Source organism: Akebia trifoliata, chromosome 7 (assembly GCF_017979445.1).
Source record: "Akebia trifoliata isolate Shusen 1 chromosome 7, ASM1797944v1, whole genome shotgun sequence".
Taxonomy (NCBI): Eukaryota; Viridiplantae; Streptophyta; class Magnoliopsida; order Ranunculales; family Lardizabalaceae; genus Akebia; species Akebia trifoliata.
This window is the reverse complement of record NC_141381.1, coordinates 3,521,638-3,533,644: the sequence shown is the minus strand read 5'-3', so window position 1 is coordinate 3,533,644 and position 12,007 is coordinate 3,521,638. Positions and strand designations below refer to the sequence as shown.

The window sequence follows — 12,007 nt, the reverse complement described above, 5'->3', positions numbered from 1 at the left end:
TACAAAAAATCATTCGTTTTTTGCTTCTTATGCCTCTCTCTTAGTTCAGTGTTGTCTTATGGAGTAGCATAGGGGAATGGGTTCTAGGTCATCTTCTAGAACTTGGACAATGTTCAAAGTAGTAATGAACAACAACACTTTTTGTTGCCATCAAGTGAAGTGTTGTCTATCAAAGCGGTCAAGGTGAGATAAATATCGGTTCATAACTTGGAGAGAAAAAAATGTCGAAGCCTCCATCGAACTAAATATTTGTCTAAAACTGTTGGAAAATGTGTATATAAAATTGGGAGAAATTTAATGAAGGAAGAAAAAGAACTTCTAGGTTCAAATCAGAAAAAGCTCATTGTTTTTTCTATTTAAATCACGATTTTTAAAAAAAAGTCGAGATTAAATTGCATTTAAATTGTGATTTTTGTTTAAATTATGACTTTTTCAAAAAGTCATGATTTAATTGACAGTCTTTAAAATCATGATTTAAACACGATTTTTTTAAAAAGTCAGTGATTTTGGTGACGATGGTGGTTAGAACCATAGTACACAAAGGTCAAAGAACAAGTGCTTTTAGGATAGAGAGAAGCCTACACTCAAGTTATTAAATCGTATTATGTACTATTCGATTTAATCTATAACACTCGAGAATAATTAGGAACTAAAGATGTCAAATACTAAAGTTTAGAAAAGGGAGAAAACATATAAATTTTTAATAAAGAAATTTGATTTCTAGTTGGTTTTATATAGCCATTTATGTGTCTGTTGACCAAGAGTTATGATTCAATGTCTATTGGTTCAGGTGCCGTTGGATTGTGTCTAATGTCAGATCTAACGATCGAGATTGCACTCTATCGAATGTATGTGTCTCATGCTTTTTAATCAATAACTATTGGTTGAATCTGTGTGATCTAATGGTTCTAATCGCTTTCAATCGATAACCACTTGATCTAATGGATCCGATCGTCCTTGATCGAGTTCCAATCACAAACCAACACACTTGATAAGGTACTAATTTGATCCAACGCATCCGATTGTGCTTGACTAGGTACTATTTTGATTCATCGTATCTGATCGGATACTAATGTGATCGTGTGATGTAGATCGTACCCGATCCATCACATGTGACGGATTGACCACAACTGTTGGATGCTTTCGAATCTCGAAAACTTTAAGGCTCCCCAATTCCTTACGACGATGCGTACATGCGAAGTGCAAAGTGCCCTAAACCCCCAATCACCCTTTCACATGAAAGCAACACCTCGAAGCACGGGATCAAAGCCTTAAAGGTGTGACACAATACAACTAACTATGTTGACTTATTCTTATAAGGTACCCCACATTTTTAGTTGTGAGTAATGTTGGACTAAACCTTGTACACACAAAAATCACCAAATTTCTAACTAAAGAAAATAAAAAATAAACCACAAAATCTGTATTTTATTTTGAAAATATTCAACAAAGTTTGAGAGTGTTTAATTGTTTCCCAAGTGAAAATGGTTACATGAAAGATAAAAAAAATGAAGATTCTCAGCTATGATATGGTTTGTAGTTGCTTTATCAAAATATTTTTTATTCTTAGTGAAGGGAGATTGTTTGTTGATTCTGTAATATCTTTTTCTATTTAGAGGGTTAGAGTTTAGGAAGGAAAGGGAAAGTAGGGAAGAGAAAACAAAAGAATGGAAAAGGGAGAAGAGAGGGAGTGCAGGGGAAGAACTTTAGCTTGTTCTTGTTTGAGCTAGCCACAAAGGTTTCGTCAAGATTCAAAAAAATGTTTTTATTTTAGCAACAGTTGATTGCCTTCTCAAAATTTACATATGCAGAAGACTGGCGCGAGAACTGTTCCTTTTTCCCCCTTCAGCCCTCTTTTTTGTTTTGGAACTTTTAGGGGTTGGTCCCCTTGATTATATCAACAAAAAATGTAATTGCGTTATATAACTTGTCAGTGGTTCTATTCTACGTATATAAAAAATATATATTATTAGTGGTTCTTACATAAATCAATGTGACATTTCAGTGCGCCAATCACATTCTGAAGTGGTGAAGAAGTCAATCAGAGATCATCATGCCGTATGGATGACCAAAAATCATATTATGTTTTTCTGCTGTTGTGGTTTCTGACCTTACCTACTTCTAGTTTGGGATTTTTTTAATCCTTATAAAGAGGAATTGTATGCAACATTGAGAACGCATTAAGATTCCTTTTATTGCAGGCTGTGCAAGAGGGCCTGTTGCTGAAACTTCCCTTTACCACAATCTTTGAGTATCTTCAGGTTAGCTGGGTTCTGCACGTAGCAAAACATGTTATATAATGTCTGAATGTTGCAATTTTAGATTTTCCATCAGACATTGTTTCTTCGGGTCAAATATATTTTCTCAACTTTATTTTTAAGGTAGAATCGCAAAAAGCTATAATTTTTGGAAAGTTATTGGAACCAAGGATAGTGTACTGAAAATATTACAACTCAATTGCCTTTACAAAAATAATTTTCCTTTTTTCCTGAAATAGTCTTTTTTGGTTCCAATTTTTCCCTTCTATTCAAACTTTGTTTACGAAAAAGGACATAGTTAAAAGGTAGATTTAAAAAAAATAAAAAGAAAGAAAGAAATACCCAAAGGGAGAAACAAGATCCATTTTTAAAAGTATAGTTTGAAATATGCTTGGTTTGAGGAAACATGACACTACCTTTCAGTGTCTACGTATTATGTATTATATTTTTCACAAAAGTTTGCATAGAAGAATGGCAAAATGGGAACTGTAAGGAAAATTTGGGGAAAGAAAAGGAGTTAGGTGCATTATTTGTGCAAAGGCTATCCTTTAAATATAATTTGAAATAAACTTGATTTGAGGAAACATGATTATTATTACTCTTTGAACAACATACTACCTTTCAGTTTCTACAAAAATATATTATATTCTTCACAAAAGTTTGCACAGAAGACTGGCAAAATGGGAACTATTAAGGAAAATTGCCAAGCCTAAACGTTCTATAGAGCCGCCTTGTCTGATTTTCTTGACATTTGGAAATTCTTCCATCCAAGCGTTGTCCCACCTGTCGGACTGTTTGGATTGATTCATGACTAGGACATGCATATACTACAATATTGCACTCCCTACATGACTTCCTTAGGACCAAATGTCCATGAAGACCGTAATGGATTTGTTGTCCTGATTTGCCCTTTTATCTTTTTATTTTGTAGAACATCAATTATACCCCTGAAGAATAATTTTCATTTCTTCTTGTATTTTTAGTTTTCTATTCTCAGGGCTTCTTAATACTTTGAGATCCAGCTTGGCAAGCTGATAAAGACTCTGGGTGTTGATACCAACGACATGGATTCAAATCCCATCTTTATCGACTGACCACTAAGCACAACCTGCTTGCCTCTAAAAAAAGGACTTATTACTTTGAGACAATTTTGAGAAGTCTGGATTATGGTACCTGTGAATTCCCACTCTCAACGCACAAAATTACTGGTTTTTTTTGTTATAAACAGATTTTACGGTTGGTGGCAATATCAATGAAGAGTCTTGGGTCACATGGGATGTTTTATCTTGCTGCTGCAGTTTCCGACTTCTATGTTCCTTGGGAGAGCATGGTAAGAAATGTCTCTAGTCTATCAATTTAACCCCATCTAACAGTTATGGTACATCAACTCATCCCAAAAAAGAAGAGGAATACCTCCATTGGACTTTTGCAGCGGTCCTAAATATGAAATAAGAAGTTTTCCCCATCAGCTTGACAGATACATACTTTCATACATTTACATGCACATCTAAATTTATCATACATTTCTATGTATCTATTTACGAAAAATCTGCAATGGGGAGCCCCACGCTTCATGGGGCATTTGTTTTTTGTTTTGGATGGGTAAGTTGGACTTGAACCTACAACCTCAAAGTTGCTTTGCAGTGTGTCAAACCAACTGAGCTATGGGTCTAAGCCCTTCCCTATCAGCTTGACAGATACACACCATACATACTTATGAATGTACATCTAAATACACCATCCATATTTATGTTTACCTAGGAAAAGTCTACAATGGGAGTCCATGCTTCATGGTGCATTTGAGTTTTAGTATACTTGTACTCAAAAGCGTGGTCCCACCTTGTATTGATTGTGCAGGCCGAACACAAGATTCAGTCAGCTTCCGGTCCTCTGGACATGCAACTCACGCAGGTGCCAAAAATGCTCTCAGTACTAAGGAAACAATGGGCTCCCAAGGCTTTCTGCATATCTTTCAAGGTGAGACACCTTAGTCCCTCTTTATCTTTATGTTATTGGTAGCCTGGCATATTGTTTTGTAAATACAGATTGGAATGCTTGCTATGATAACTTCTAGAGTTCCAATCACATCCAGGGGCGGAGCTAGTAAGGATGCAGTTGGGGCAATTGCCCCCACAGAACTTTGAGAAAACCCTGCATTTTTAATTAATTACTGTCCCACTTGCCCACACTCTCTAACCTCCCTCCCTATTTGCCCCCACCCCCAACTTTTGAGATACCGTTGCACTTTCAACTAATTACATGCCCCATTTACCCCCATTCCCTCATCTCCCTCCCCATTTGTCCCCATACCCTCACCTCCAAATCCCCGCCCCTCAATTTTTTGAAGATGACATTGCCTCTTGACTGGGCCTTCTCTCAGACTTTGAACATTACCTATATGTCCTTTTTTTCAACTTCTAACCAAAAACCTAAATAATTTGCCCCCCATTACGAAAAAATCCTGGCTCCGCCCTTAATCACATCCATGCTGGTAATGAAGTATAAAAGTTGTTGTAGTACCAATAATAAGGGAAAACAAGGATATATGTTACTTAGGAATGTGGGGAAAAAAATTAAGAGGACAGACTAGATTGATGTTGTTTGTTATGATAGGTTCTTATCATTTCTCTAGTTTTGATAGGTGCCTTAGTTTACCATAGAAAAGTAAGATTTAAGGTATCATGAACTAAAAAATATTTGCCACAAAAAGTAAGTGATGTGTTTTGGAATTTGGGAGGTTCTGTGCTTATAATTTCTACCATTTTCATTGATTTTAAGCTTAGATTTTTTTAAGGGTTAAAAAAAAACTAGATAAATTTAGAGAGCTGCTATTGCCATGCCAACTTTTGCTATTACCACACCAAGATCTGTGTTAATCTTTGGTGATTTACATATGAATCAGGGTGGTGTTAGCAAAAGTTGGTGTTGCAATAGAATCTCTCTAAAGTTAAGATGACATGAAAATGCAATTTTTTCTGAAGGAAGGCATATGGTAGTGCACAATTAATCTCTATAGTCATATGGTAGTGCACAATTAATCTCTATAGTCGTCTATCAAATATAAGGCATCCCACATGACAAGAAATCCCATTATAAACAGAGTGAAGTCTGCGGTGACAACCTAAGCCACATTTTTGCCTTTTTCTTTATAATACACCCATTCTTTTACTGTTTCGTATAGTAAAATTAATTGGCTACTGTTTAGTTGACACTTGCAATAACAGAAGACATCACTTTGGACAAAATGAAATGGTGGAACATGATTTGTTCAACTGACCCTAGATTTCTAGTCGATAGTCCAAAAATAGTTATATATTGGATGTTGGGATCATTCCATCAATTGATTTATATTTTCTTGCAATATTAAGATTGATATTCCTTTTTCAACTTGGCAGCTAGAGACAGATTCAAATATTTTATTGAAGAAGGCTGATATGGCCCTAAGGAAGTACAAGATGCATGCAGTGGTCGCCAATGAGCTTTTGACTCGTAAAGAGGAAGTTACGGTTGTCACATCTGATGGAAATATTAGGGTTTGCAGAAACACGGATCGGATAGACAGCGACGTAGAGAATCCGCTAACTGAACTCATTATAGAGAAACACAATGCTTACATCAAGGAAACCACGGCAGGAATTCTAAGTGAAATAGCATAAACCATATGGATGCAACAGTGATAAATTTTCATATTACGCCTTTTAATTTCTCATCGCAGTCTGCCCTTTTACCCTCGATGAAAGTGTTATACAGATAAATTAATAAAGATTTGGAAAACAACCTTGTATCCTCGAAAAATTATACGTGCAAGGGAACATCCCCCCTTCCCACCCAAAATACTTCACCAGCTATACTATTAAGCAAATTGATGTTCTCAGTGGTTATTTGGTACTAGTAGCATGCATGTGAGTTTAGCAAATGAAAAATGCGAATCAGAGTGCTGAAGCTTCAATTTATCTCACAGGTTTGTTGTTTGTCATTGATTAATGTCCAATGAATGATGTTGATTGAGGACACAGTATGATTCAACTGATCTGTTCGATCTGGGATCAATCTAATAAAGATTGGATCGGACACGAAACAAATATGGTAAGCATCATGTTCGACCCTTGTTGGATCAGGTTTGCTTGGATCTCACAATGTTAAAATTCAAATCTGATCAATAACAATGGGGTCAGATCAAATCTAATTTGATATACAAAATCTAAGTAAATTGTATATATTTAAACAAAGTATGGGATACGGCTCATGACGAATGACTAGAATGAGTCAAATTATGTTATTTTGAAAAAGAATACATAACCCTGATCGTTAAAACATGAAATCCAACTATCAAAATCTAATATAAGATAGGACGATAGTTCTCCCATGCTTTGTCTCAATCTTTATAACATAACATTGGGCTTACATTGAAATGTGAGTATGTGAGCCAACATTCACTCTTCTCTAATCTCACTTCACTTTCTCGACTTTTCAAAGTTCCTTGTTTCCTTTCCTTCATAGATCCTATTTCATATTTTCTACTTCTACCTAAAGCGTTTCAGACTTTCCACACAATAGTCAGAAGCATTTAGAAAAGTCAATTCACAAAGGGTTCCTTTGGAGTTGTGATAAGTGACAACTCCAAAAGAGTTTTTGTAATAAAAATGCAACAACTAGGTCTGGTCAAGAGTCAGAAGCATTTAGAAAAGTCAATTCACAAAGGGTTCCTTTGGACTTGTGATAAGTGACAACTCCAAAAGAGTTTTTGTAATAAAAATGCAACAATTAGGTCTGGTCGATAAATCTCTTGAAAAAAAAAAGTCCAAGATCATAAATATTAATTAAGAGATACCGATTTTTCATCAGTACATTGGAAGAAACTCATTAATGTCTTGTCACTAAGATATGACTATAAATAAAGATATTCTATTGTCACATTAACTTCAACTTTTATTTAGAGCACCGGGAAGATGTGATGGTGTAATATCAATTTGAGTGCTCTAAGTAAAAGTTGATTTGGTCGTAGATCTCTCATATAAATTATCGGACAATATATTCTTAGACTTCTCAGGCTTTAAGTAAACCCAAGCCCAAGTACACTACTCAGTAATAAAATTAATCATAATGAGATCAGTACATGATTTTGAAACCCTGTAACTCTTCTCGTCTTGACATGATCGAAACAAAGTTGTTTCATTCGAGTCAAATTATTAAAATTAATTGAAAATTATGTAATATATATTAATAATTAATTATAAATTTTCTTATTATATAAATGATTTTTATCTCCTAGGTAAGTTGAACTTGAATTACGATATCAATGTTCCATCACATATGTCAACTAACTGATTTAGGGGCTTGTTGCTTGATAGTCTCTGATTTAAGAAAATTATTTTGGCACTTAAAAGATCAAGGCTCAAAAATTGAGACATAGAGTTTTAAAGATTTCAAATTTTCATTTTTTGCAAATTCAAAAAATGTAAGGAATGTTGACTTCCAAGATTTTATGGGGTCGTTAGCATTGTTCAACACTTTTTTCTTTTTTCAATAATAACCCTCATCGTTATCTTTTAGTAAAAAAAAAAAGATATGCTAGTCTTTTACACAATAACTATATTTATTATGTCATTAATAAATGCATTTATTATATTGACATTGATTGTCAAAGCCTTTATAAAAAAAAAGATATTTAATTCAAAATACTTAAACGTTTATAGTATTTATTATGTAAAAGATTAATACACCATTGTCTTTTTCACTAAAAGACAAAATAAAGAGGGGTATTATTGAAAAAAAAATATTGGACAATGCTAACGTTCTCATGAAGTATTGGATGTTAATATATATATGTGTGTGTGTGTGTGTGTGATTAGTGTCTCAAAACACTGATTTTTCTGTATTTTTACTGGACATTTAGCTCGATTTGTATCATTGTTTCTTTTTATTAAGTTAACAATCTTGTTAAACCTCAAAATATCACGTTGCATACTGATTAGGCTTAATTGTATATAAATAATTGTATTTGTCGAAAAACTCTAATTACGCATGTTTACTATGCAGATCAAAGATCAAATCTTCAAATCCTAAACCTTACTATTACGTCTTCAACTACACCTTTAGAGGTATTAAGGTGAATATCCACACTTCTCACTACCCAGATAAGATGCTAAGTTTAGAATTAAACCCAAAGTTGGTCCAATTATTCTTTAATTAGTTAGAAGATTGAAATTCATCCTAGGAAATCAAATCTTTATTTTCTTGAGTGGAAGAGAGAAAGGTCAATTTCTCAGTCAAACTATTCCTAACCCTACAAGTCAACTTATGGTTCCAAATAAATCAAAAGGTCAATACAATATAGGAAATCATTATGGAGCTCCACAAGATTCCGTTCAAGCTATCCACACCTTGTGATTAAGAAAGAAAGTAGACAATAAGATTCAACCTATTGATGAAGAAGAAAATGTTCTAAGGAAGGAAAAAGTTCAAAAAGAAGAAGTAGTAGAATCTCCTAAGGAAAAAAAAGAAAGATTTAGAGAATTTTCTCATTATTCCACCAATTTCAAAAGCTTGATCGCCCAATATGCATGATGTTCAAGTTCTATAGGAAGATGACGGACCTTGCCAAAAACTAACCGGTAGAGAGACATCCCTATAGGTAGCTTAAATGCAGTTCTATAGGCTCAGAGTGAACCATTCAATCTTAAAAACTATTCAGTCAACTAAATGAATAAGGAAGTCAAAGTTCATGAAACCCACTTTTTCCTTATACTCTAGGCAGTGACTGAAAAGTTTTATATTTAACTGATTTTTTGTGAGAAGGATCTTTATGGTGCTTCTCATAAAAAATTAGCCCAATCCAAAATTTTTATATCGGACAAATTTTGTCAATCAACATTGTCGGCCTAAGATATTTAACTGATCGCTACCCATACATATAAGTGGCAAAATTAACACTAAAATAAAATGTTATGACTAATTTTTTGAGTATGATGATACTCTTACCCGTTGTCATTCATTGTCACAAATCATTAAAATAGATCATAAATTAAATCTAAATCTTTGAAATTCAAACTATTAATATATCATTCTCCATTCATGATTCACTATAACAAATCGTCATAGTGACTTGCAATCACCATTAAAAATCTTACATTAAAAAGGCGAGAAAAGGGTATATTAGGCAGCCTAAAATTTACTAATTAGATCATTAAGATGATCCAAAAGTTAGGTACCATATATTTAGCAAGAAGTTCCTAAATCAAAGTTTATTTAGTAATATTCCATTTTAAATATAATCCAATCACATTTATGGGTTCTACGACAATATCTATTTTGACGTTACATTGAGACAGCTATTTGTTTCGAAAACAAAAAAAAATTTCCACTAAAACCCAAAAAACAATTAATGCTTTGTAAGAAAGCCAAGTGAATCATCGATCAAATTCGAAGCCAAGAATTCCAAGTCATTAAGAGATAAAGCATTTTGAGTATAATACCAACATAGCTGTCCTTATTTCAAAATCTCTTTCTTGGGTTTGGATCATTATTTTTTTGGCTTTTTTACTTTGGAGAATATGAAAAGCTGATTTTCTCATGTCCTAGTCCCATAAAGCAAAATAATAAGCAACACATAAAAATAGAAAATAGAGACTGAAAAAAAATAAAATTTATCGTTCACATATTCACTTGAAAGAGTTATCGAATGTAGGGCTATAAATGGATTGAATCCAGACTAATTTTAGGACCAATCTAATAAAGATATCCAAATTAATTCCAATTGGAATATAAATGATTAGATACTTATTAATTTGGATCAGGGATAAAGTCCAAATTGAATCGGATCCAATTTGATATACAAAATATAAATAAAACTTCATATATTTAAACAAAATATATAATATAATTTACATATTGGATCAGACTTTTTATATGGATCCTTATTAGAACTCGAATCAAGAAAGGGTCAGGTCACCTTGACTCATGAAGTATGACTCCTCGAAAAAAACACAAAATCTAGGTTGTGTAAAAGCAAAATTCAATGGTTGGTATCTATACTTGGGACAGCTATCATGGAGATGTAAATTATCAAGATATTTATAAAGCCCTACCATTGGATTTCGTGTTTACACAGTCAAGATCATGTGTTTTTTTTGTTTTTTTGAGCATTTTTCAAGAGAACAAAACCTGACCCAAAAACTAATTATAGAAACACTTATGCCGGGGTGACACATGATTTATTGTGATTCTCACAATTCTGACGTGGAGGTGCGCACATAATAGTAGATGTGTTTCCTCTCGATATGAGTAAAAACCGTCTACGGTTATGTGAACAAAATCTGACCCAAAAAGTAACTATAGAAACACTAATGCTGGGGTGACACGGGATTTACGGCAATTCTCACAATTCTGACATGGAGTGTGCACACAATTGTAGATGTTATTCCTCGCAATACAAGTAAAAACCATCTATGGTTATGTGCACATCTCCATGTTAGAATTGTGAGCATCACAGTAAATCTTGTGTCGCCTCATAAGCATGCGAGTCTTGCAAGAGTGACATTCAATCGACATTGTTTCACACATTGCTGACATGGACGTGCGTATAAAACAATAGTGGTGTCAATTGAGCCTGCTAGCCTGGCCTACCCGACAAAAGGAGGGTTAGGGTTTTCATATTGAGTCTGCTAAGATAGAGATGGGTTTAATTTTTTAAATGTTTGAAATTTTTTTCCAAATTTCGTGACAATGCCTCAACCTCCTTGGCTAATTCCTTTGGTCAATACCATAGAATGATTCCCAACAAAATAAGATCTTTACGATTGAGGAGAATTCATTTTTAAGGAATTCTTTAGGAAAATAAATTTTATATAAAAGTTTAAACTTTGGTCATAGAGAAGTTTGGTTTTTAGTCTTTGTCGGGTGGGGGTGGGGGTGCGGGTGGGGGATCGGGATAAAAAATCACTTTGGGCAAGAAAATGAATTCTGAAAATCATACTTTTTCGGGAAAATCATTTTGACGACCATTTTGCATGAGCAATTATGCAGAGCTAATGAGAATGTACTCTCAAGAAAAAGAAAAAAAAATTCTGTTTTAGTTTTTCTTAGGAAAACAAACAAATATTTTTACTTGAAATCAGATTTTCAGAGAAGATAATTTTGCTACTAAATTTCTATAAGCAATCATAAATAACCGAGGAGAAGGTGAGAATGTGCTCTAAGGAACGGGAATATGCTTTCGAAAAAAAAAAGACTTTTCTTACTAATTGATTAAGATTTCAAATCTTACTAAGGGTCTTTGACGCACATGGATTGCCACATTGACAATCCAACAAAAATCCTTTGTAGACTCCCTGAATAAACTCAGATTAAGAAAAAAAAATTCTAATTTTTTTTTTTAAAGAACTTTATCCAAGTGTTGAATATAAACAGCTATCGAACACCTAAAATATAATATTAAAATTAAATAGTGAAAATAATAATTTTTAAAAATAAATTGATTCAAAGTTCTATAAATGTTTTCTATACAAGTGTGTGGAATAATCGGATCATGTTTTTAGATGTCAAGATGTGAGCTCATGACCATCCCTAGTGAGATTTGAAATCTTATTAAGTGTGTCAGGATAGTCTAACTCTTTTGTAAAAACAAAGGTTCTCAGTAGTGGGTCCCAATACTATTCTCCAATGGAAGGACGCCCACGTCGGTTAAACCACGTGCCACTATCTAACCTTTGCGTGACAGAGGCGCCATTCATTTCTGCAACTAAAGCGTC

General features: G+C 33.7%; 1 protein-coding gene across 3 annotated transcripts in view; it reads left to right on the top strand.

Moving 5' to 3' along the window:
• Positions 1-6,139, top strand: part of LOC147398011 (phosphopantothenate--cysteine ligase 2-like) — a 30,581-nt gene extending 24,442 nt beyond the window's left edge. For all 3 annotated transcript variants that reach the window (XM_086447122.1, XM_086447120.1, XM_086447121.1), the window contains 5 exons: positions 2,006-2,058; positions 2,202-2,261; positions 3,487-3,588; positions 4,116-4,235; positions 5,654-6,139. In XM_086447122.1, coding sequence (XP_086303248.1) covers positions 2,006-2,058; positions 2,202-2,261; positions 3,487-3,588; positions 4,116-4,235; positions 5,654-5,914 — 596 coding nt within the window. In that variant the 3' untranslated portion in view covers positions 5,915-6,139. The remainder of the gene's footprint in view (positions 1-2,005; positions 2,059-2,201; positions 2,262-3,486; positions 3,589-4,115; positions 4,236-5,653) is intronic.
• Positions 6,140-12,007: the final 5,868 nt, after the last annotated feature.